This window comes from Panulirus ornatus, chromosome 8, assembly GCF_036320965.1.
Source record: "Panulirus ornatus isolate Po-2019 chromosome 8, ASM3632096v1, whole genome shotgun sequence".
Lineage (NCBI taxonomy): Eukaryota > Metazoa > Arthropoda > Malacostraca > Decapoda > Palinuridae > Panulirus > Panulirus ornatus.
The window spans coordinates 10,850,272-10,877,835 of record NC_092231.1 but is presented as its reverse complement, the minus strand read 5'-3'; the positions used below and the strand labels follow the sequence as shown (position 1 = coordinate 10,877,835).

Sequence of the window (27,564 nt, the reverse complement as noted above, 5' to 3'; positions counted from 1 at the left end):
TGCAGGAGGGTGAAAGGAGGGCAAGGAATAGAGTGAATTGGATCGATGTGGTATACCAGGGTTGACGTGCTGTCAGTGGATTGAATCAGGGCATGTGAAGCGTCTGGGGTAAACCATGGAAAGCTGTGAAGGTATTGTATATTTGCGTGTGTGGACGTATGTATATACATGTGTATGGGGGTGGGTTGGGCCATTTCTTTCGTCTGTTTCCTTGCGCTACCTCGCAAACACGGGAGACAGCGACAAAGCAAATAAAAAAAAAAAAAAATCAGTGACTACCAGAAAGCTTCAGATTGTTGATGATTAGGATTATCAAATCTTGTTACTGAACTCTCTTGAGCAAGGCAAAGTTGCTGTGATGAAACGCATCTGTTCTTGACGCTACCTTGCTGATGCGGGAAACGGCGGATATGTATGGAAAAACATTGATAAATTTTTGTTCAACTTTTTTATGCTTTGCCATAGCAAGAAAAGTACACTCCTTATGCTTTTACATTAAACAAACACACACACACACACACACACCTTTTTGATCCTGTTCCTCTTAGTCTCCTTCTACTAAATGCAGGGGAAATATGAGTAGTATCCTCTCTCTCTCTCCTACCCCCAAGAATAGTGTGATGTATTATCTTTTAGATTAAAGAGTAAGACAAAGATGCAATATGTTACTTTTTTTTTCCAGTGGTCAAAGTCATCAGTGAAATCATTTCACTTATAAGAGTTAGTAAGGAAAGATAAAAAAGACTTATGGGAAGTGGAATACCTGACAGTTAAGTAGTAAAGCTTTTGAAGATTGGAAAATGTTGGTTTGTAGATCAAGTAGTGAGTGAGATGGTAAAGAATGGAAATGTAGAGTGGATATGGAAAGTGTGTATTGAAAGCGTAGAAAAGTGGTCAGGTGCTTAATAACTGGACAGAGGCAGTGATTGACTCATCATTTAGAAAAATGGGAAATTGAAATGATTGTGAGAATTATGGAGTAGTAAGTCCTCATAATTGACAAGTTTTATGGTAGGATTAATGGAAGAGTAAGTAACCATAGTTTGCAAGGTATGATTAAGTAGTAGTTATGTTCAGAGCAGTGTTTTACAACCTTTTCACTCTGAAGGCACCCTAAGCTAGTTTATAACATTTTATAATACCCCATCCCATGTATATCATATTTCACAATACTCCTAACCAATATCATTCCTTAAACTTTATAATTCGTTAGTGTAGGGTATTTTTAGATTTATACATTTGGAAAATAGGCCCATCATTTAATTTGTTGCAGAATCTTAGGTTTCTTCTATATTGTAAAAAAAAAATCTTATTGTAATTATACTTTGAGTGAAAACTTCAGTACCTCAGGATGTTTTCAGTCCTCTGCTTGGGAATCACTGGTTTAAAGAATTGGTGAACCCTGTGTTGGTGATAAACAAAATGGATTTAGGAAGGGAAGAATTGTTTAAACTAGGTTTTATAAATTAATGTTTTTAAATCAGTGTAGAGAAAGTTGTAAAGGAAAGGATGTATGCAGTATTCATAGGTTTAAGAAAGGTATGTGGATAAAGTGATTCGGAAATCTCTGTAGAAAGCCATGACTGTTTGGTGCAATTAGAAGACTTCTGAAAGCTTCTTAGAGCTTTTATGATTGGTAGTCCATGTTTAAGAGTAAGTGGTGATGTGAGTGAGTGGTTTGAAATATATGTAGGAGTGCATTACCATTGTGTAATGTCATCTTTGCCATTAAGTCCTTTTATAATGCAAATTTTCTCTTTTGTGTAACCTGTGAAAAAACAAAAAAGCCATTGCAGAATAGTGTCTCTATATTGTATATTATTGAAGGAGTATCCCAAAAAATCAATAGGCTGTCCCCAATGTTGAAGGCTATTCAATTGATTGGTGCATGCCCAGGCTCATAGCATAGATCATCATTATGTGTGCAAGTACAGGATGAATATGATTCTCTTCTAGATGTGATTTTGCGTTCCATACAAATAATCATATAGAACCCTCATAAACAGACGTGATTTCACACATCCTTAAAGTTAACCTGATGAATGCATTAAAAGAATGTTATTTTCATCAAAATATAAGCAGTTGCATGAAGAATTTTTACTCTTGTTATGAAAATTTTACTGGAAATGCTGCATAGATGTAGTTTCCCACCATGATACAGTTACACTGTCTTTAATGATTCAGGGGTGACTGATAAGTGACATTGTTTTCTTCTTTGCTGTCAGGTTGATTGTGACATCCTCGATTAAGATTTAGAATTATGAATTAACTGGGAATTCAAATGAGGGCATGGAGGTTTAGAGTCACAAATGTTTCTGAGTGCACCATACTATGTCCAGCCACAAATATGGCTTGGTATAATGAAATGCTTGTTCCTTTACGGATAGAGCTGTTTTACATGAGATAAGAGTAAAATGGGATGATAGTGCATAGTAATTGAATCATGGCTTGTTTCAGGGTTATATGTTGGAGAAGGATGCTTAAAGGTATACAGAAAAGTAAGGACTATGTTTTGAAAGAAATTGAATATCATGTCATTTTGTATTATGAAGAGCTGGAATTTATGTATGATTTTACTATTGAGGGGAAAAGTTTGGTAAGATTTTTAGTGAGAAAGCTTCAATTAAAAAATAGTGTTATGTTAGGGAGAAAAATTGGAGATGATGAAAATTCTTGTGGAGGGAAAATAGTTAACTGAGTGTTTGCAGTTGATGAATGTATGTGAAATCCTATCATATATAGGCCAGCATAGATGAAGAATAAGAGCTGTGGAAATGGAAAACTTGAATGGTATATGTGGTAGTAGAGCATAGATAGCATGAAGAATGAAAATGCAGGAAAAGTATAGGGTGTAAAAAAATCATTAGTAGGGCGGCATGGCTATCAAGAATATATGTGGACGATAGGGTAGTCAAGAGGATACAGTTAGTATTATGATATAGCTGAAGCTACAGGAAGGAGAGGGAGACAAAAGAATAGTTGGATATCAAGAGAAGTGATTGGTAGGTATTGAGACATCGGTCTCACTTGACAAATCAGCTGTTTGTGCAGCAAAGATTAGGAGCATTTTTATAAATAGAAAAGCTCCTATGTCATTTTTAGATTGCTGGGCATGTATGATTGATTTCAGATGCTGTTTATCCCCCAGTGTAATTAGGATTGTATTTGAATGATTGTTGATGGCTAAAGACAGTAAACTAGGATTATTCTAATAAGATTGTAAGTTAGAATATTATTAATCACATAGTAATGTAAGAGATTGTTGTTTGCAGATGATCATGGTAATCATAAAATAAGCTGGTCAGAAAATGAGGGAATTGTAAGATTATTGACACTTGAAATGTAAGGGAAGCATTTCCATTGTGTAATCACAGCCCCAGAGACTTTATTTCATTTATTTAATTTCATTCTCTCTCTCTCTCTCTCTCTCTCTCTCTCTCTCTCTCTCTCTCTCTCTCTCTCTCTCTCTCTCTCTCTCTCTCTCTCTCTCTCTCTTCTCTTGCTTCCCCCCCCCCCCCTCTCTCTCTCTCTCTCTCTCTCTCTCTCTCTCTCTCTCTCTCTCTCTCTCTCTCTCTCTCTCTCAAGAGTTCTGCACTTGTAGTGACATCTTCTGAACTTTGTCATTTATTTCTCTGTTTGCAAACATTTGATAGCATTTGATAACACATGACTTTGACCCTCTCACATTTAGTAGCATTTATTTACAGATGATATGGATCATGACATGCAAAAATCATTTGTGTAGAAATATGTATGCAGTATCTGTAGCATAAATTTGATCAGTGTCCATTCACCCAGTCAGGAAGCATCTTGCACACAATTATTCAGTGACATTCTAGCACACAAGACCATGTGATTTATAGAATAAGTTTTGGAGGTTTGGGGTCTTAGGTCAAGATCACAAGGTGACATGTATTAGAGGAATGCAAATTTGTCTGCTTTAATACTTAATGATTGGCAGCACCATTAATTAATTGTTCTATTTTTTTGCAGATGCCAATTCCTTCCACCAGACTTCAAAATGGATAGATGATGTACGAACGGAACGAGGTAGTGATGTGATCATTATGCTAGTTGGAAATAAGACTGATCTTTCAGATAAAAGACAGGTAAGTGATGTTAAGATTGAAAAACAAGAACAGAAGACTAGTGTTCCTTCTGTGTATGACTTAGACTGTATGATACTTTATTTGTCTGTACTAATGTGGTCATTTGAAGATCTAGGTTAGTATCTTAGTCTTGAGCTGTTGATTTTTTGAATGTCATGTTTAGTGAACAATTTCAGATGGCTTAGCAGTTGAATAAAGGCAGAATTTCCAAAGCAGTTCAGTTAGTAATGCAGCTTTTCAGTTGAGTGTCACAGTCTCCATCAGTGCTTCTTGGAACACAGCAAGAATTTTACAAGGAATAGAGTGATTTGGAACAATTTGATATACTGGGGTCGATGTGCTGTCAGTGGACTGAACCAGGGCATGTGAAACGTCTGGGGTAAACCATAGAAAGGTCTGTGGGGCCTGGATGTGGATAGGGAGCAGTGGGTTTGGTGCATTACACATAATAGCTAGAGATTGAGTGTGAACAAATGTGGCCTTTTTTGTCTGTTCCTGGCACTTCCTCGCTGGAGGGGGGGTATGCTATTTTGTGTGTGGCAGGGTGGTGACGGGAATGGATGAAGGCAGCAAGTATGGATATGTACATATGTATGTATGTATATGTCTGTGTATGTATATGTATGTATACGTTGAAATTTATATATGTGTGTGTGAATGTGGGTTGGGCTATTCCTTGTCTGTTTCCTTGCGCTACCTTGCTATTGCAGGAGACAGGAGTTAAGTTTGATAGATATATAATGTATATATATATATATATATATATATATATATATATATATATATATATATATATATATATATATATATATATACATACATACATACGATTAAAGTGTATTTGAACGCGCACCTTCATAGAACATACAAAGCTCCAACAGCCAGGATCGAACCTGGGACCCCTTGTGCAGGAGGCAGGCATGCTAACCGCTAGGCTAAGGGACTGTATAATAGGAAACAACTATTCGAAATACTAAGTACTTGAATACCCTTCGTCTCACAATGGTGAGCAACGGGGTCTATCGGTTGTTTCTGAACAGAACACATAGCCAGCTGATAGCATTTTACCGAACCTGACTGTACAACGCGGAGTTATATGAATACGAATAAAGTGTATATGAACGCGCACCTTCACAGAACATACAAAGCTCCAACAGCCAGGATCGAACCTGGGACCCCTTGTGCAAGAGGCAGGCATGCTAACCGCTAGGCTAAGGGACTGTATAATAGGAAACAACTATTCGAAATACTAAGTACTCGAATACCCTTCGTCTCACAATGGTGAGCAACGGGGTCTATCGGTTGTTTCCGAACAGAACACATAGCCAGCTGATAGCGTTTTACCGAACCTGACTGTACAACACGGAGTTATATGAATACGAATAAAGTGTATATGAACGCGCACCTTCATACGTTGTACAGTCAGGTTCGGTAAAATGCTATCAGCTGGCTATGTGTTCTGTTCAGAAACAACCGATAGACCCCGTTGCTCACCATTGCTCACCTGGGGATAGGGGATTAAGAATACTTCCCACGTATTCCCTGCGTGTCGTAGAAGGCGACTAAAAGGGGAGGGAGCGGGGGGGCTGGAAATCCTCCTCTCGTTTTTTTTTTTTTTTTTTCCCCAAAAGAAGGAACAGAGGGGGCCAGGTGAGGATATTCCAAAAAAGGCCCAGTCCTCTGTTCCTAACGCTACCTCGCTAACGCGGGAAATGGCGAATAGTTTAAAAGAAAAAGAAAATATATATATATATATTTTTTTTTTTTTATTATACTTTGTCGCTGTCTCCCGCGTTTGCGAGGTAGCGCAAGGAAACAGACGAAAGAAATGGCCCAACCCCCCCCCATACACATGTATATACATACGTCCACACACGCAAATATACATACCTACACAGCTTTCCATGGTTTACCCCAGACGCTTCACATGCCTTGATTCAATCCACTGACAGCACGTCAACCCTGGTATACCACATCGCTCCAATTCACTCTATTCCTTGCCCTCCTTTCACCCTCCTGCATGTTCAGGCCCCGATCACACAAAATCTTTTTCACTCCATCTTTCCACCTCCAATTTGGTCTCCCTCTTCTCCTTGTTCCCTCCACCTCCGACACATATATCCTCTTGGTCAATCTTTCCTCACTCATCCTCTCCATGTGCCCAAACCACTTCAAAACACCCTCTTCTACTCTCTCAACCACGCTCTTTTTATTTCCACACATCTCTCTTACCCTTACGTTACTCACTCGATCAAACCACCTCACACCACACATTGTCCTCAAACATCTCATTTCCAGCACATCCATCCTCCTGCGCACAACTCTATCCATAGCCCACGCCTCGCAACCATACAACATTGTTGGAACCACTATTCCTTCAAACATACCCATTTTTGCTTTCCGAGATAATGTTCTCGACTTCCACACATTCTTCAAGGCCCCCAGGATTTTCGCCCCCTCCCCCACCCTATGATCCACTTCCGCTTCCATGGTTCCATCCGCTGCCAGATCCACTCCCAGATATCTAAAACACTTTACTTCCTCCAGTTTTTCTCCATTCAAACTCACCTCCCAATTGACTTGACCCTCAACCCTACTGTACCTAATAACCTTGCTCTTATTCACATTTACTCTTAACTTTCTTCTTCCACACACTTTACCAAACTCAGTCACCAGCTTCTGCAGTTTCTCACATGAATCAGCCACCAGCGCTGTATCATCAGCGAACAACAACTGACTCACTTCCGCGTTTGCGAGGTAGCGCAAGGAAACAGACGAAAGAAATATATGTATATATGGTTGTTTAATTTGTTTATGGATGGGGTTGTTAGGGAGGTAAATGCAAGAGTTTTGGAAAGAGGGGCAAGTATGAAGTCTGTTGGGGATGAGAGAGCTTGGGAAGTGAGTCAGTTGTTGTTCGCTGATGATACAGCGCTGGTGGCGGATTCATGTGAGAAACTGCAGAAGCTGGTGACGGAGTTTGGTAAAGTGTGTGGAAGAAGAAAGTTAAGAGTAAATGTCAATAAGAGCAAGGTTATTAGGTACAGTAGGGTTGAGGGTCAAGTCAATTGGGAGGTGAGTTTGAATGGTGAGAGGCTGGAGGAAGTGAAGTGTTTTAGATATCTGGGAGTGGATCTGTCAGCGGATGGAACCATGGAAGCGGAAGTGGATCATAGGGTGGGGGAGGGGGCGAAAATTTTGGGAGCCTTGAAAAATGTGTGGAAGTCGAGAACATTATCCCGGAAAGCAAAAATGGGTATGTTTGAAGGAATAGTAGTTCCAACAATGTTGTATGGTTGCGAGGCGTGGGCTATGGATAGAGTTGTGCGTAGGAGGATGGATGTGCTGGAAATGAGATGTTTGAGGACAATGTGTGGTGTGAGGTGGTTTGATCGAGTAAGTAACGTAAGGGTAAGAGAGATGTGTGGAAATAAAAAGAGCGTGGTTGAGAGAGCAGAAGAGGGTGTTTTGAAATGGTTTGGGCACATGGAGAGAATGAGTGAGGAAAGATTGACCAAGAGGATATATGTGTCGGAGGTGGAGGGAACGAGGAGAAGAGGGAGACCAAATAGGAGGTGGAAAGATGGAGTGAAAAGGATTTTGTGTGATCGGGGCCTGAACATGCAGGAGGGTGAAAGGAGGGCAAGGAATAGAGTGAATTGGAGCGATGTGGTATACAGGGGTTGACGTGCTGTCAGTGGATTGAATCAAGGCATGTGAAGCGTCTGGGGTAAACCATGGAAAGCTGTGTAGGTATGTATATTTGCGTGTGTGGACGTGTGTATGTACATGTGTATGGGGGGGGTTGGGCCATTTCTTTCGTCTGTTTCCTTGCGCTACCTCGCAAACGCGGGAGACAGCGACAAAGTATAAAAAAAAAAAAAAAAAAAAAAAAAAAAAAAATATATATATGTATATATATATATATATATATATATATATATATATATATATACTTGGGAATAATTGGTTTAAAAAGCGAGATATACATAAGTATATGTATGTAAGTAGGAGAGATGGCCAGAGAGTGTTATTGGATTACGTGTTAATTGACAGGCGTGCGAAATAGAGACTTTTGGATGTTAATGTGCTGAGAGGTGCAACTGGAGGGATGTCTGATCATTTATCTTCTGGAGGCGAAGGTGAAGATTTGTATGGGTTTTCAGAAAAGAAGAGAGAATGTTGGGGTGAAGAGGGTGGTGAGAGTAAGTGAGCTTGGGAAGGAGACTTGTGTGAGTAAGTACCAGGAGAGACTGAGTACAGAATGGAAAAAGGTGAGAACAAAGGAGGTAAGGGGAGTGGAGGAGGAATGGGATGTATGTAGGGAATCAGTGATGGATTGCGCAAAAGATGCTTATGGCATGAGAAGCGTGGGAGGTGGGTTGATTAGAAAGGGTAGTGAGTGGTGGGATGAAGAAGTAAGATTATTAGTGAAAGAGAAGAGAGAGGCATTTGGACGATTTTTGCAGGGAAAAAATGTAAATGAGTGGGAGATGTATAAAAGAATGAGGCAGGAGGTCAAGAGAAAGATGCAAGAGGTGAAAAAGAGGGCAAATGAGAGTTGAGGTGAGAGAGTATCATTAAATTTTAGGGAGAATAAAAAGATGTTTTGGAAGGAGGTAAATAAAGTGCATAAGACAAGGGAGCAAATGGGAACCTCAGTGAAGGGGGCTAATGGGGAGGTGATAACAAGTAGTGGTGATGTGAGAAGGAGATGGAGTGAGTATTTTGAAGGTTTGTTGAATGTGTTTGATGATAAGAGTGGCAGATATAGGGTGTTTTGGTCGAGGTGGTGTGCAAAGCGAGAGGGTTAGGGAAAATGATTTGGTAAACAGAGAAGAGGTAGTAAAAGCTTTGCGGAAGATGAAAGCCGGCAAGGCAGCAGGTTTGGATGGTATTGCAGTGGAATTTATTAAAAAAGGGGGTGATTGTATTGTTGACTGATTGGTAAGGTTATTTAATGCATGTATGATTCATGGTGAGGTGCCCGAGGATTGGTGGAATGCTTGCATAGTGCCATTGTACAAAGGCAAAGGGGATAAGAGTGAGTGCTCAAATTACAGAGGTATAAGTTTGTTGAGTATTCCTGGTAAATTATATGGGAGGGTATTGATTGAGAGGGTGAAGGCATGTACAGAGCATCAGATTGGGGAAGAGCAGTGTGGTTTCAGAAGTGGTAGAGGATGTGTGGATCAGGTGTTTGCGTTGAAGAATGTATGTGAGAAATACTTAGAAAAGCAAATGGATTTGTATGTAGCATTTATGGATCCGGAGAAGGCAGAAAAGCAAATGGATTTGTATCTAGCATTTATGGATATGGAGAAGGCATATGATAGAGTTGATAGAGATGCTCTGTGGAAGGTATTAAGAATATATAGTGTGGGAGGCAAGTTGTTAGAAGTAGTGAAAAGTTTTTATCGAGGATGTAAGGCATGTGTACATGTAGGAAGAGAGGAGAGTGATTGGTTCTCAGTGAATGTAGGTTTGCAGCAGGGGTGTGTGATGTCTCCATGATTGTTTAATTTGTTAATGGATGGGTTGTTAGGGAGGTGAATGCAAGAGTTTTGGAAAGAGGGGCAAGAATGCAGTCTGTCGTGGATGAGAGAGCTTGGGAAGTGTCAGTTGTTGTTCACTGATGATACAGCACTGGTGGCTGATTCATGTGAGAAACTGCAGAAGCTGGTGACTGAGTTTGGTAAAGTGTGTGAAAGAAGAAAGTTAAGAGTAAATGTGAATAAGAGCAAGGTACAGTAGGGTTGAGGGTCAAGTCAGTTGGGAGGTAAGTTTGAATGGAGAAAAACTGGAGGAAGTAAAGTGTTTTAGATATCTGGAAGTGGATCTGGCAGCGGATGGAACCATGGAAGCGGAAGTGAATCATAGGGTGGGGAGGGGGCGAAAATTCTGTGAGCCTTGAAGAATGTTTGGAAGTCGAGAACATTATCTCGGAAAGCAAAAATGGGTATGTTTGAAGGAATAGTGGTTCCGACAATGATGTATGGTTGTGAGGCGTGGGCTATGGATAGAGTTGTGCGCAGGAGGGTGGATGTGCTGGAAATGAGATGTTTGAGGACAGTATGTGGTGTGAGGTGGTTTGATCCAGGAAGTAATGTAAGGGTAAGAGAGATGTGTGGAAATAAAAAAAGTGTGGTTGAGAGAGCAGAAGAGGGTGTTTTGCAATGGTTTGGTCACATGGAGAGAATGAGTGAGGAAAGATTGACCAAGAGGATATATGTGTCAGAGGTGGAGGGAACGAGAAGTGGGAGACCAAATTGGAGGTTGAAAGATGGAGTGAAAAAGATTTTGAGTGATCGGGGCCTAAACATGCAGGAGGGTGAAAGGCGTGCAACGAATAGAGTGAATTGGAACGATGTGGTATACCGGGGTCGACGTGCTGTCATTGGATTGAACCAGTAACGTAAGGGTAAGAGAGGTGTGTGGAAATAAAAAGAGCGTGGTTGAGAAAGCAGAAGAGGGTGTTTTGAAGTGGTTTGGGCACATGGAGAGAATGAGTGAGGAAAGATTGACCAAGAGGATATATGTGTCGGAGGTGGAGGGAACGAGAAGAAATAAATTAATAAATAGAAAATATTTATGTGTGTTTGTGTGTTTGTGTATGACTGGATGGGCCATTCTTTGCCTGTTTCTTGGCGCTGCCTTGTTGACGCTGAAAACAGTGATTGGGTATTAAAAAGAAAAAATAGATATACTTTAGATATACTGACTTGGATTCATATGTTTATGCATGAAAGTTTCACGAACAATTTGTTTTGTCAACTAACTTGTGAGATAAGTTGCATCCTCTGCATCCTGTCTTAGGTATTGGAGATAGCATTCACAAACTGGTAGAAGACATTGAGTAGTGAGATGAGAGTGCAGTACTCCATGTAGCCTTTATTATATTTTAGATGCATTACCAAAGTCTTTGGCAGAGATACTAATATGATTGCAAATTGGGCAGAAGTTAAAGAGAAAAATGATGTGTATGAATGAAAAATTTGTATAACAGCCATTTTTGTGTTTTAACAGGGTATGGTCATTTCAAACCTGCATGATCTACTTGTACTTTCTCATTTAGTTTTCCTTTTTTCAGGTTTCTACAGAAGAGGGTGAACGAAAGGCGAAGGAACTAAATGTAATGTTCATTGAAACTAGTGCAAAAGCTGGATACAACGTGAAACAGGTGAGATGCCCGCAGTTAGGCTAGAGGCAAATTTCAGGAAGTACAAAGATTCAAGTAAACATTTTATGCAAGGGAATGTTTTAAGATGAAAATGTTGAGATGCTACATGTGTTCCCTTTGTTTTAGCCAGAAAGTCGGCATTACAAAATGCCTTCAGGTATATTTTAAAAAAATGCATGTTGTAGATATTACTGTATTTGGCTAGAAAAATTATGTTGAGGCACTTGGTTTTCTGGGGCCAGGCTGGGGTCATGGAGAGTTACACAGAGAGTGCAGCTTATCACTCGAATACTAATGCACCACACCTACAAAGATTAAACTGCAGGTACTGGGAAATGGAATGAAATTGTGGTAGTTTAAGTTTCCAGGTTATTGGAGATTGCATGGCTGATGATTAAGGCTTGATATTTGAAGAGAAATATAAATATTGTAATTAGGTTTTATGGTTAGATTGTGCTTCAGGACTTGATTTGGTCCATTTTTGTTCTCTTAACATATCAAAAACATAGCTCAAATCACTGTCTGTATTATTCTCACCCACATGCACTTGCATAATGCAGTTTGGGGTACTTTGTGATCGTGGTGTTGGCTCAAAAATTATGCTTAAATTTAATGATGCAAGAAAATAGAATTGAAGGAAAATGGGGAAATAAAGCAGAAACTGTCAGATCACTTGGCAATACTGTTTCACCTTCACGTTTAGGTGAGAAGTCAAATTCACCTTGCATTTTTTTTCACTATTGAACTCATGTCCTGATATAGTGAATATCACGGTGCCTGTTGAGGATTCAGTATCAACCTCTGCTGGGTCTTGTAAAAGGGAATGTTAAATACGGCCAACATCAGAGCATTATCTTAAAATAGGGGATAACCAAGAAAAAGGCACACCAACAAAGTAATTAGCAGTACTGAATTATGTTTTGAGGTAGTAGAGTATGGTGAATTGAAGACAGAATTCATGGCAACTCATCAGCTTCTAACAACATCCTGAAAATAATTGTTCATGATCTTGATATTGGAATAGGTCATTGTCCATGATCTTGGTATGAAGTAGTTGATAGTAGATGATGGGTAGCCAGTGTCTAGGGAAGTATGTTACCAGTATTACCCACCAGGGTATCGGAAGGATTAATGGTGGCTGTGTACTGAGCCAGCATCTCGTTGGTTGTCAGGTTGCACTCCTCTTGACCCAGGTAGATGTCTTTTCGTTTTGCATCACCCACACATGGACTCCTAGCATTCTGTCCACACACATACAAACTTTTCTTCTCACTAACACTTGGTTACTTTAAATCAAACAATTCTTTCTTCATAATTCTAGATTTTCCTGCAGTGAGCACTATGTGCTAGCCCTGCCTTTTGACAAAATGGTAGGAGCAGTGGTTAGAAGTAGTAGGTAATTAGGAATATTAGGTAGAAACATTAGTTAGAAGTAGCAGGTAGGAACTTTAGATGGGATCATTTGGTAAAAGTAGTAGGTTTGAACATAAGGGAGGAACATTAGGTAGTAGTACTCATTTGGAACATTAGATTGGAGCCTCAGAAAATAGCACTCTACCAGTGGCCTGTTAAGGGTGAGGCATTAAGAGCTAGAATGTGGCATGATTTCATCAGTTATGGCAACTCATTTGCCATGACAACTCCCTTGAGGGAGTTCTCAGAGGGAAAGGGCATCAGAGATATTGATAGATTAGAGTGGTATTAGAAAATGCAATGGAACATTTCAATCTTCTAAAGTTGAAAATATGTATGCAGATTCTGGGAAGCTTCTTGTAGATATGAGGTGTGAAGAACTTTGTTAAAAATATTTTTGTAGGTGACTGACTTGAAGTGCAAGTACACCCTCTAGGGGACCCAACATTCATACGAATTCTGTTCTGACCAACCATTCTGATCTTGAAACAGACAGACGTTGGACGTATGTCAGCATGACATGTAAAATTCGTATACATGTACAGCATTCTTTCATCCTACTCAATTTATATCATGATTATCTCATTTTTTATTAATCAGCTTTATTATATGATTCTGTTGTTTCTTTTTACTTTTTATTTAAGATTCTTTAGTTCATATTTCATTTTTTTTTCTGATCTTATGTATGGATGGTTGTAAGTCGCATAGGTCATAAGTAGGGGATCAGGTGAATATTTTTTGCTGTTAAAAGTTTAGGGTATTTGAAAAATATCAAAGTTCTCAAACCAGTTGAAAATAGAAGATGCCATTGATGAGAGTGGTTTGGACTGAAACTCGTTTCAAGAAGTTGGTTTTGCTTGGTTACCTCCGTGGAAGGTTTCTGAGATTAAACTTGGAAGGGAATAGTTGAAAACATCCAAAAGCAGCATTGCTTCTGTAGTGTAAGACATCCTTTGTGAAAGAAAGGAATTTGTCTTTGAAATATATGGACCAGAATTTATATATAGCATTCATTCAGCAGAAGTACAAGTGTATGGCTGGGTTCATAGAGGAACTTCGGTAAGGTCCTACAGATTGTGGGAGGAAAGCTACTAGATGCAGTAAGGAATTTTTATTTAGGGAGTAAGATGTGTTTGTGTGAGTAGGAAAGGAGGAGGATGAGTGGTTCCAAGTGTATAATGTCACTGTGGTTGTTGATATGTTTATACACGGAGTGATGAGGGAGGTAAATGTGAGGGTCATGGCGAGAGGGATGGATCTACAGTATGTCACGGGTGTGGAGGCCATGGAGGTGAATCATTTGCTGTTAGTAGATGACTTGCTGCTGGTGATGAATTCAAGGAAGAAGTTGCAGAAGCTAGTTTAAGAATTTAGGGTGTGTGTGAAAGTAGTAGGTTGAATTAATGTGAATAAAAGTCAGGTGAGATTTAGCAGTTGGGAGAGACAAGTTTGTATGTTTGTTTGAATGGGGAGAACCTGGAGGAAATGGTATCCTTTAGATACGTGGGAGTGTACATGTTAGCAGATGAAATTATGGCAGCTGAAATGAATCACAGGTTGGGAAAGGTAGGGGAAAAGTTCCCAGTTGCATTGAGGAAGGAGAGGGCAGTGTCTGTGAGAGCAGGGATAGATATTTGATGGTATAGTAGTGCTGATGGTGTTGTATGGGTTCAAGGCTTGGGTCATGAATGCAACAGAGACAGTGGATGTGTTGGAAATAAGATAGCTGATGACAATATTTGAAGCAAGTAAGGTTGATTGTTTAATAGATGACATGGTTAGGAAGATGCTTTTTACTAAGCAGAGTATGAGTGAGAGATCAACTTGGGTCTGCTGAAATGGTATGGACATAAAGCAAGGATAAGCAAATAGATATATATTGACTGAGGAGATGGAAGGCTGTAGTGACAGAGCTTTGAATTGTAGGGCCTGAACATTGAGGAGGGTGAAAGGCAAGCTTTGGTGAAATAGGAGGGATGTAGAATACAGGGAGGTAATATTCAGTCAGCGGGGAAACCAGGGAATGGTTGGGTTTGGCTGGGTGCTTTAGTTTCGGTGTATTATACACTACTGAAAATATGGTTGTCCTGTTCCTTACCTCACTAATGTGGGAAATTGTGAATAAGTAAGGGAAAACATATATGTATTTGTGTTTGCACTCATGCTTGTAAGTTTGCACTAATGCACATGCATGAAAGCATGTCCACACGCATAAACTTCTCACACCCACATTGCATATCTTAGATATTCTATGTTGCATATACTCGTGGGACTTATAAATGATGAATTTTTGCTGAATAGATTATTTGTTAAAAAATCACTGCTATTCATATAGCAAGAGACAATGAAAGGATGGTAGTGGAATTGTAGTTCTTTGGATTTGAGATGTTGACACAAGCATGTAGGTTGCCTAAGATTTTATTGTTTAGGATTGATTGTGATTTTTGATTGCTAAGAATATATTTTGAGATGTTTCATGAAATTGCACCTGGTCCAGTTATAGATATTTTGATGTCTCCTTAAAGCCAAGGATTTATGTATCTCACCAGCAGACAGAGCCAAATGAGAGAGTAGTTATACATGGTTAAAACACCATTTCATACTTTGAAATCTGATAAATTGGATTCACCCCCTTCAACCATCGTAAAACATGAGGTTGGCAGATGCCTATTCACAGGACTCGTCAATTAAAGTAGCTCATCCAGGCTTTATTGGAGTCAGCATAGAGGACAGCCAGGGCCTCCTGATGTCTGTCACACTTGTTGTACACATGCTTATTTATGCCATTTGGATCTGCTTGACATTGGCTTGCAGTATCTATGCTATCATTTGCTAGATGGGTATTTTTAGAAATGTATTTTTTATGCAGACTTTCCATGACTGAATTCATTGGTGTTTTGTTATATAGTTAGATGGGTTTCTGAGAATAGAACAGTTTTTAGCAAATTCACTTTTTTGATGGACATGATAAATTAAGGATTTGGTACGTTCAGGTCAAAGATTTTTCATAGAAATATATATTTTCTTTTTTCATGTCTGCTTGACATTTCCTACCTGAGTGATGGTAGTGTCAGGAAGTGAAGACTGAGCCTTAAAGGGAAAATATCCGTACTTAGCTGCTTCTTTGGTTTCTTCTTTTGGAAAATGATGATATAGGAGGGAGGAATTTGTAGTCTATTTCCCATTTTTGTCATCTACAAGATGCAAGAGATCCAGAATGTTTGTTGAATTTTTCTTATGTATCCCCAGCCATGCCTCTAGAGTATCAGATAAGATATTGAGTACAAAAAAAAAATCATGAAAGGCAAATGTTTTGGAAGTAGCTGAGTGATTGTATCAGGAGTTTTGGTTCACAAGACCAGATATTAGTAATGGATGATTTTAGGTAAGGTAAGTAATGTTGCAGTTGAGGGTAGAATTGGGTTGCATGGTGTATTCAGTGTTATGAATGGAAATGGTGAAGAGCTTGTGGAGTTGTGTGCTGAAAAAGGACTGGTGATTAGGAATACCTGGTTTTAAAATTAGTCGAGTATTCCTGGAAAATTGTATGGAAGGCTACTAATTGAGAGGGTGAAGGCAAGTACAGAGCATCAGATTAGGGAGGAGCAGTGTGGTTTGAGAAGCGGTAAAGGATGTGTGGATCAAATGCTTGCTTTGAAGAATGTGTGTGAGAAATACTTAGAAAAACAGATGGATTTGTATGTGGCATTTATGGATCTGGAGAAGGCATATGATAGGGTTGATAGAGATGCTTTGTGGAAGGCCTTAAGAGTACAGTGTTGAAAGTAAGCTACTAGAAACAAAGAAGTTTTTATAAAGGGTGTAAGGCATGTGTACAAGTAGGAAGAGAGGAGAGTGATTGGTTCCCAGTGAAGGTTGGTCTCCGGCAGGGGTGTGCGATGTCCCCATGATTGTTTAATTTGTTTATGGTTGGGATGGTTAGGGAGGTAAATGCAAGAGTTTTGGAGAGAGGGGCAGTTATGCAGTTTGTTGGGATGAAAGGACCTGGGAAGTGAGTTGGTTGTTGTACACTGATGATACAGCTCTAGAGACTGATTTGAGTGAAAAATTGAAAAAGTTGCTGACTTTAAAAAAAATGTGAGAAAGAAGAAAGTTGAGAGTAGATATGAAGAAGAACTAGGTTATTAGGTTCAGCAGGATTGAGGGACAAGTTAGTTGGGATGAAAGTTTGAATGGAGAAAAATTGAAGGAAGTGAAGCTTATTTGATATCTGGGAGTGGACTTAACTGTGAATGGAACCATGGAAGTGGAGCTGAGTCATTGGGTGGGGTAGAAGGCGAAGGTTCTGGAAGTGAAAAAGAATGTGTGGAAAGAGAGAATGATATCTCGGAGAGTGAAAATGGGTATGTTTGAAGGAATAGTAGTTCCAACTGTATTATATGGTTGCAAGGAGTGGGTTGTACAGAGGAGGGTCATTGTGTTGGAAATGAAATGTTTGAGGACAGTATCGGGTGTGAGGTAGTTTGTTCGAGTAAGTAATGAAAGGGTATGAGAGATGTGTGGGTATGAAAAAAGTGTGGTTGAGAGAACAGGAGAGGGTGTGTTGGAATGGTTTGGAGAATTGAGAGAATGAGTGAGGAATGTTTGACAAAGAGGACATATGTGTCAGAGGTGGAGGGAACAAGGGAAGTGGGAGACCAAATTGGAGATGGAAAGATGGAGTGAAAAAGATGTTGAGTGACTGGGGCCAGAACCTGTAGGAGGGTGAGAGCCGTGCAAGGAATAGAGTGAATTGGAATGATGTTGTATACTGGGGTCGACGGGCTGTCAGTGGATTGAACCAGGGTATGTGAAATGTTTGAGGTAAACCATGGAAAGGTCTATGGGGCATGGATGTGGATAGGGAGTTGTGGTTTCGGTGCATTACACATGAGAGCTAGAGACTGAGTGCGAACAAATGTGACTTTTGTTTTTGATGGTAGAGTGGCAGATGCAGGGTGTTTTGGTCAGGGTGGTATGTGAAGTGAAAGTCATGGAGAGTTGTTTGGTGAAGAGTGAAGAGGCGGTGAAAGCCTTGCGAGAGATGAAATGTGGCAAGGCAGCAGTAGTGGATGGAATTGCAGTTGAACTTAAGAAAGTGGGTTACTGTGTTTTTGATTGGTTGGTAAGGATATTCAGTGTATGTATGGATCATGGTAAAGTGCCTGAGGATTGGCAAAGTGGATGTATATTGCCATTGTAGAAAGGTAAAGAGAATAAAGGTGAATGTTCCTACTGCAGAGGCGGTTTCCCGTAACTGCTTCATGTTCCCTGGTTGAGTCCATCAGCAGCCCATTGCTCCAGTTAGTTCATCTGTACTATGCATACCCCTCACATGACCTTCTGAATTTTCAGGCCTTAATAGCTTGAAGTCTCTTTCAGTCCATGCTTCCAAACCCTTCTTAGATATAAAGAGCAAATTGATTTAGAGTGTGCTGCACAGCACAGTGTTTTGATATTGAAACCGATTTGACCAGAGAAAGAAAACTAATGACAAAGATGTGTGCCTGGCAACATAAAGAAAGGATAAAGGCTGACATCCTAAACTTTAAAGCAATACAGCAAGGTAGATACAGCCTAGCAACGAATAGAAGGTATAAAGACTATCATTTGAAACCTTAGAGCAAGTCGGAAAGGTAGTCAGAGAATCATGAAATCAAAGGTAATACCTGGAAATGTAGTAAAATGGCACCAAACAATAGTATATGAATGTCCAGTAAGAAAGCTAGACTGGTAATGCAGTATCAGGACAACAGAAATTTACATTGAGTGACTACAGAAACATTCAAATGAAGAAGAGACTTATGGATATAGACAATACCAGATGAGCCTATAGTAGATGATTATGCTGGGGTAATAGCCACAGAAAGAAATGCATTATGCAACAAGGAAGATATATAAAGAGTAGAGGAGTGATGGTCAAGAGAAAAAGCAGTCTCAAAAAGGCAAGTTGTGCCAAGAGCATGATGCTGCAGCCCTGCCATCTTATCAAAATTTTATCATAGGTCTTTTAGGTTAGTACTCCTTGCTTGTTCCACTGCAGTAGGTAACTGCCTCCACCTGTGAGAAGGGTTATTTAACATGAATTAAGGTCTGTGTATTGTGATATTTTAGGACTGAATAGGTAACTACTACACCTGTGAAACAGGGCATTCAGCTTTAGTTAAGGTCTATGTGCTGTGATATCATAGGCCTCCATGGTTAACTGCTTAGCTGCTGAGTCCTTTGAATGGTTAGGTCACCCCATGTTTTGTGGGTGAATGCTTATGGATATACCTCAATTTGGGGGGTTGAAAAGGTGTTTTAACCTCCCACCAAGCAAGTACTCTCAGAAACTCGTATGGCTGTGATTGTGACGGATATGATTCTTCATTTTCCAAGCCCTCTTTCTTAAAGATTATTTATTTCTTTGCAAGGTATTTGTCTCTTCTTTGCATCAGCCAGCTAGTGAGCAAAGGAGATGGGGAGAGCCATGCTTTCTTTGGGAATACATGAAATTTTTTTATTCAGTTGATAACTAGTTGCACTCATATGCTGACTACTCACCACTGCACTCCTCCTCTCTCAAATTTGCTCCATCATCCATTGTATCTTGCTCAATTTGTTTCACACCCAGTCACAATTTCTGCCATAAACTCAGTTTTGGGACAAGATTTCACATTGGAGTAGATGAAGCTGAGATGAACCTAAAGCTTAGATGAACTTGATACAACTACAACCGAATTTTTGCCTATAACTTTCTAAAACTCCCTCACAACTTGCCTCTCTTTTTTGATGGATCTTTAATTCCAACACTCAGCAGAACACTTGCTTGGTATCACAGTAACATCTAACCTGCCTTGCAAACATTACCAAACACAAAGGGCTGAGTCTACCTTTAGGAAACTGGGAGTTATGATTAGATGCTGCAGGTTCTTTTCTACCAGTTTCATTTATTATTGTAATGGACTCATCTCTCCCTTTGTGTAGCTTTCTCATCTAGGAAGGATCTATCTCTAAGTACTCGATACAGTCTGACTTCAAAACTTGATCCACTTGCCATATGCTGTGTAGTTGGTTCACTCATCCATTAATAGAACATTTTTTCATTTCCTCACTCAAGATCTGGCTGCTAGTGTATCCTTACCATTAACTAAACTACATAATACTGTACCAGAATTAAGAGAGCTGAGTTACAGTGAAAAGTTCAGGCTATAAATTTGTCTATCACTGGAGAGAGGTGAGTAAGGGGTGACTTGCTTACAACCTTGTAAGTTTTTTAATTAGTTTGATGATGTCAACAGGGAACACTTCTTTGAAAGGTGCAAAGATGGAACAACCAGAGGCCATGACATGAGATTAAATACTTTTATATTATACAAGTATTGGATGTATTGAATAAACTTGAGTAATGAAATTTTAAATGTGGACAGCATACAAAAGTTGAAAAGCTGTTTCATAGTAGATAAAGCTCAAGAGATAAAATCCCACAAGTTTAGCTCTTCCTACCCAGACAGTACAAAAAAGATAATTAGACTTGCACACAATCAACTTTTATTGGGCACCAGCAGCTTCAGTGCCACATTCCAAATAGAAGCATGGAATTGATGAACTGCTTTGGAGCAAGAAGATCCTTGACAAGATTGTCCATTTATCATGACCAGTAACACTAATACAGCCTTGCTGAAAGTGTAACTTTTCACTTGAGGGGTAATCACTTCCAGGCATGGTCTGGCCACACCTGGCCAGTATGTATTTAGTGCCCTGGGTCAGCCAAGTAACAGGACATCTCCCCCATTCACCTCATTATCTTTTCATTCACCCTGTTCTTTCTCTTGAATGTTCAAGCCCTAATTCCCCAAAGTTGCCTTCACAAAATCCTCCATCTCCTTCTCAGTTTCTCTCTCTACTCCTTCAGTCATCTTCTCCATGTTCTCCTTGTGTCCAAACCATTCAGCTCAACCTGACCAGCTCTTTCTGTAACACTGCACTTACAATCACACCACTCTGTCATACTGTTATTCCTGACACAGTGAGCGCTATATACACCACATTGGATCCTTTGGTATTTCTTATATAACATGCTCATCCTCCTCTTTTCTCATGTTGAAGGCACAAAGACTCATCCATACAACACACTTAGGACTGATGCATATTCAGACCTACCATCTTTTCCCTAACAGACTCTTGACCTCTCTTGTCACATGTATACATTTATGATTTATTTATATTTTTGTTTTTATTCATGAATATATATTTTTCAAGGACTCACCATGGTGTAGTGATAGAATGCTGACTTCCCAGCTCGAGGAGGCAGATTCTGTCATGGAGCCGGGCAGATTTGAACACATGGTTCTCACCATGGTATGAACAGGGTTGGTCACAGTTATGCCATGGCCCCAGCCTAGCTAATGCCTCACATAAGTGATTGCCACCCCATACAGTGAGAAATGGCTCAGCACATGTTATCTTACAGTAGAACATCTCAAATCCAGCATTTCAAAAACCAGCAACTCCAAAATCTGGCAAGTGCGAGGGTCATTTCATTAGGTTCTCAAAATAGTAGAATTTCATTTCCCAGCAAGAGATGATAAGTATTTCCAAAATTCAGGAAACTTGTTAAAGAAAAGGAAAACTTTATTATATGAAGTGAATGATATTGGAGGAACTACTTAAGAGGTCATCTGTGCCTTGTGTATGCCCAGTTACAGCAGTTCCAGCTCCTCACCAAGCCCCTTGCCTGATGTTCCTGAGCCTGAGCAGTTTTTAACACATCAGCACTGGCTTTTGCAATGGATTAGATGGAACACCTGCGTCCTGACTTTCTTGAGGTGTCAGTCTCATTGCAGGAAGGTAGCACTTACTGAACCAAATGTCATCACCACCACTTTTGACAATATAATACTGGGAACATGGAGGAGCACATTTGGTATAATCAGTAGCACATAGTTTGATAACACAGTACCTGAGATGAGTGGAGTAGAAGAAATAGTGATGTATGTGACAAAAAATATCAGACCAGATGTCATGGGTATTTATCACTGTAATTGGATGCCAAAATACAGCATAAATGGTAAAGAAGTAATTGAAAGTAAAGTTGTGTCCTAATGGTGTTTGCACTGAAAAGAGATTCCTCTAGCAATAATTGAGCAATAAACATGGAAAAGAGTCTTTAAGAACAAGTTTCTGTAAAGATAAGATTAGTGATTAAGATAATGAAAAATAATTTAATAGCAACCTGCAGATATGGAACTTTTGCTATGGCAGGCCCTTACTTTATGTGGGGAATGTTCTCGAATATTATAGAATAGATTATTGCAATTAACTAGAACATATATTTCTGAATGAGACTCGACATAGTGAAATACTAGATGCATCTGCTTCACACCTTTTAAGTTATGCTGCTTTGCTACCTAGCATATGAGGTACATATAGCTGAAGCAGGGGGTAGCAATGCTGTTTCCTGTGGGACAGGGTAGTGACAGGAATGGATGAAGGCAAGCAAGTACGAATATGTATGTATATATGTATGTATGTATATATATATATATATATATATATATATATATATATATATATATATATTATATTATTATTATTATTATACTTTGTCGCTGTCTCCCGCATTTGCGAGGTAGCGCAAGGAAACAGACGAAAGAAATGGCCCAACCCCCCCCCCATACACATGTATATACATACGTCCACACACGCAAATATACATACCTACACAGCTTTCCATGGTTTACCCCAGACGCTTCACATGCCTTGATTCAATCCACTGACAGCACGTCAACCCCGGTATACCACATCGCTCCAATTCACTCTATTCCTTGCCCTCCTTTCACCCTCCTGCATGTTTAGGCCCCGATCACACAAAATCTTTTTCACTCCATCTTTCCACCTCCAATTTGGTCTCCCTCTTCTCCTCGTTCCCTCCACCTCCGTCACATATATCCTCTTGGTCAATCTTTCCTCACTCATTCTCTCCATGTGCCCAAACCACTTCAAAACACCCTCTTCTGCTCTCTCAACCACACTCTTTTTATTTCCACACATCTCTCTTACCCTTACGTTACTCACTCGATCAAACCACCTCACACCACACATTGTCCTCAAACATCTCATTTCCAGCACATCCATCCTCCTGCGCACAACTCTATCCATAGCCCACGCCTCGCAACCATACAACATTGTTGGAACCACTATTCCTTCAAACATACCCATTTTTGCTTTCCGAGATAATGTTCTCGACTTCCACACATTCTTCAAGGCCCCCAGAATTTTCGCCCCCTCCCCCACCCTATGATCCACTTCCGCTTCCATGGTTCCATCCGCTGCCAGATCCACTCCCAGATATCTAAAACACTTCACTTCCTCCAGTTTTTCTCCATTCAAACTCACCTCCCAATTGACTTGACCCTCAACCCTACTGTACCTAATAACCTTGCTCTTATTCACATTTACTCTTAACTTTCTTCTACCACACACTTTACCAAATAAAATATATATATATATATATACGTGTATATGAGTTGATGGACCATTCTTCGTCTGTTTCCTTGTGCTACCTCGCTGATGTGGGAAATGGAGATGAAGTATGATAATGAAAATAAAATTGTTAAACAAAAAGAGCTTGCTCTTGTCACTTGATTTGCAGGGGCTGGATGCAAATCAAATTTTTTTTTTTTTTTTTTTTTTTTTTTATACTTTGTCGCTGTCTCCCGCGTTTGCGAGGTAGCGCAAGGAAACAGACGAAAGAAATGGCCCAACCCCCCCCATACACATGTATATACATACGTCCACACACGCAAATATACATACCTACACAGCTTTCCATGGTTTACCCCAGACGCTTCACATGCCTTGATTCAATCCACTGACAGCACGTCAACCCCGGTATACCACATCGCTCCAATTCACTCTATTCCTTGCCCTCCTTTCACCCTCCTGCATGTTCAGGCCCCGATCACACAAAATCTTTTTCACTCCATCTTTCCACCTCCAATTTGGTCTCCCTCTTCTCCTCGTTCCCTCCACCTCCGACACATATATCCTCTTGGTCAATCTTTCCTCACTCATTCTCTCCATGTGCCCAAACCACTTCAAAACACCCTCTTCTGCTCTCTCAACCACGCTCTTTTTATTTCCACACATCTCTCTTACCCTTACGTTGCTCACTCGATCAAACCACCTCACACCACACATTGTCCTCAAACATCTCATTTCCAGCACATCCATCCTCCTGCGCACAACTCTATCCATAGCCCACGCCTCGCAACCATACAACATTGTTGGAACCACTATTCCTTCAAACATACCCATTTTTTACCCATTTTTGCTTTCCGAGATAATGTTCTCGACTTCCACACATTCTTCAGGGCCCCCAGAATTTTCGCCCCCTCCCCCACCCTATGATCCACTTCCGCTTCCATGGTTCCATCCGCTGCCAGATCCACTCCCAGATATCTAAAACACTTCACTTCCTCCAGTTTTTCTCCATTCAAACTCACCTCCCAATTGACTTGACCCTCAACCCTACTGTACCTAATAACCTTGCTCTTATTCACATTTACTCTTAACTTTCTTCTTCCACACACTTTACCAAACTCAGTCACCAGCTTCTGCAGTTTCTCACATGAATCAGCCACCAGCGCTGTATCATCAGCGAACAACAACTGACTCACTTCCCAAGCTCCTAGGGCTGTGAGCTATGCTTCTACAGGAGTTATAACACCATACAGTAAAAGCTTTTATATTTTTCTAACTCTGTATAATAACTAGGCAACTGAAACTCCTGGTCAACAATGCTTTAAGAAATGGGTGTTTGTTGAGTATATAGAAAGTGAGGGACTCAGTGATCAACTGTCATGTGATTAAATGGCGTGATGACCAGAAGTCTCCTACCTCTAACAACTCTTTCCCTCATTTCTCATTTCAATTCCATATATGTTCAGTTAACTGAAACACACGTTCATGTGCACTTATTCATATACATACGTGAATACTGATTACTCACATCACTCATTTATGTAGCATCAATATGTATTCATATATATTTGTTACACAGTGAAGAACTCACTCTTGTCTGTCAAGGTATATATTTTTCATGCTTGTTTGCTTTTTCCCACTTTATCGAGGCAGCACCAGGAAACATACAAAGAAAGACACATCCACTCGCATACATATTTGTGTATATATATTTTTTATTTTATTTTGCTTTGTCGCTGTCTCCCGCATTTGCGAGGTAGCACAAGGAAACAGACGAAAGAAATGGCCCAACCCACCCCCATACACATGTATATACATACACGTCCACACGCAAATATACCTACCTATACATCTCAATGTACACATATATATATACACACACAGACACATACATATATACCCATGCACACAATTCACACTGTCTGCCTTTATTCATTCCCATCGCCACCTCGCCACACATGGAATACCATCCCCCTCCCCCCTCATGTGTGCGAGGTAGTGCTAGGAAAAGACAACAAAGGCCCCTTTCGTTCACACTCAGTCTATAGCTGTCATGCAATAATGCCCGAAACCACAGCTCCCATTCCACATCCAGGCCCCACACAACTTTCCATAGTTTACCCCAGACGCTTCACATGCCCTTATTCAATCCACTGACAGCACGTCAACCCCGGTATACCACATCGATTATAATAATAAAAAATTATTATTTTGCTTTGTCGCTGTCTCCCGCGTTTGTGAGGTAGCGCAAGGAAACAGACGAAAGAAATGGCCCAACCCACCCCCATACACATGTATGTACATACACGTCCACACACGCAAATATACATACCTATACATCTCAATGTATACATATATATACACACACAGACATATACATATATACACATGTACATAATTCATACTGTCTGCCTTTATTCATTCCCATCGCCACCTCGCCACACATGGAATACCATCCCCCTCCCCCCTCATGTGTGTGAGGTAGCACTAGGAAAAGACAACAAAGGCCCCATTCGTTCACACTCAGTCTCTAGCTGTCATGTAATAATGCCTGAAACCACAGCTCCCTTTCCACATCCAGGCCCCACAGAACTTTCCATGGTTTACCCCAGATGCTTCACATGCCCTGATTCAATCCATTGACAGCACGTCGACCCCGGTATACCACATCGATCCAATTCACTCTATATATGCACACACATTTACATATTTTATTTATTATACTTAATCACCATCTCCCATGTCTGCAAGGTAGTGCAAGGAAATAGACGAGGAATGGCCCAACCCACTCGCATACACATGCATATACATACACCCCCATACACGCACATATACATACATATGCATTTCAATGTATTCGTACGTATACATGCACAGACATATACATTTATACACATGTACATGTTCATACTTGCTGCCTTCATCCATTCTCATCGCCATCCCACCACATATAAAATAGCACACACGAACACCCCCCAACCAGCAAGGTAGCGTCAGGAAAAGATAGAATTAAAGGGCACTTTCATTCACACTCGGTCTCTAACTGTAATGTGTAATACACCGAAACCACTGTTCCGTTTCAACATCCATGCCCTTCATACCTTTCCATGGTTTACCCCAGATGCTTCACATGCCCTTTTTCAATCCATTGACAGCACATCGACCCCGGTATACTACATCATTCCAATTTTTTGTATTCCTTGTACACTTTTCACCCTCCTGTTTGTTCAGGCCCTGATTGCTCAAAATCTTTATCTCTCCATCCTTCCATCTCCAGTTTGGTCTCCTGCTTTCCCATGTTTCCTCCACCTCTGACATGTATATCCTCTTTGTCAATCTTTCCTTACTCATTCTCTCCATATGTCCAGACCATTTCAACACACCCACTTCTGCTCCCCCAACCACACACTTTTTATTACCACACAACTCTCTTACCTTGTCATTACTTACACAACGAAACCACCTTACACCACATATTGTCCTCTGACACTTCATTTCCAACACATCCACCCTCCTCTGTACAACCCTATCTATTGCCCATGCCTCACAACCATATAACATTGTTGGAACTACTGTTCCTTCAAACATACCCATTTTTGCTCCCTGAGATAACATTCTCTCCTTCCACACATTCTTCATTGCTCCCAGAACCTTTGCCCCCTCCCCCACTGTGACTCACTTCCGCTTCTGTTGTTCCATCCACTGCTAAGTCCACTCCCAGATATCTAAAACACTTCACTTCCTCCATTTTTTCTCCATTTAAACTTACATCCCAACTAAGTTGTCCCTCAACCCTACTAAACCTAATATTGCTCTTATTCATGTATACTCTCAGGTTTCTCCTTTCACACACTTTTCCGAACTCAGTCACCAACTTCAGTAGTTTCTCACAGGAATCAGCCGCTAGAGCTGTATCATCAGCAAACAACAACTGTCTCACTTCCCAGGCCCTCTCATCCTCAATAGACTGCATACTCGCCCCTCTCTCCAAAACTCTTGCATTTACCTCTCTAACCACCCCATCCATAAACAAATTAAACCGTGGGGACATCACACACCCCTGCTGCAAACCAACATTCACTAGGAACCAATCACTATCCTCTCTTCCTACTCATACACATGCCTTACATCCTTGGTAAAAAACTTTGCACCACTTCTTGCAATTTACCTCCTATACCATATACTTTTAAAACCTTCCACAAAGCATCTCTATTAACCCTATCATATGCCTTCTCCTGATTCATAAATGCTACATACAAATCAATCTTTATTTAAGTATTTCTTGCATATATTCTTCAAAGCAAACACCTGATCCACACATCCTCTACCTGTCTACATCCAGGCCCCACAGACCTTTCCATGGTTTACCCCAGACGCTTCACATGCCCTGATTCA

General features: G+C 40.2%; 1 protein-coding gene across 3 annotated transcripts in view; it reads left to right on the top strand.

Moving 5' to 3' along the window:
• Rab6 (RAS oncogene family member Rab6) overlaps window positions 1-27,564 on the top strand; it is a 120,253-nt gene that overhangs the window by 61,929 nt on the left and 30,760 nt on the right. For all 3 annotated transcript variants that reach the window (XM_071664129.1, XM_071664130.1, XM_071664128.1), the window contains exons 5-6: window positions 3,994-4,109; window positions 11,200-11,289. In XM_071664129.1, the coding sequence (XP_071520230.1) occupies window positions 3,994-4,109; window positions 11,200-11,289 (206 nt within the window). The remainder of the gene's footprint in view (window positions 1-3,993; window positions 4,110-11,199; window positions 11,290-27,564) is intronic.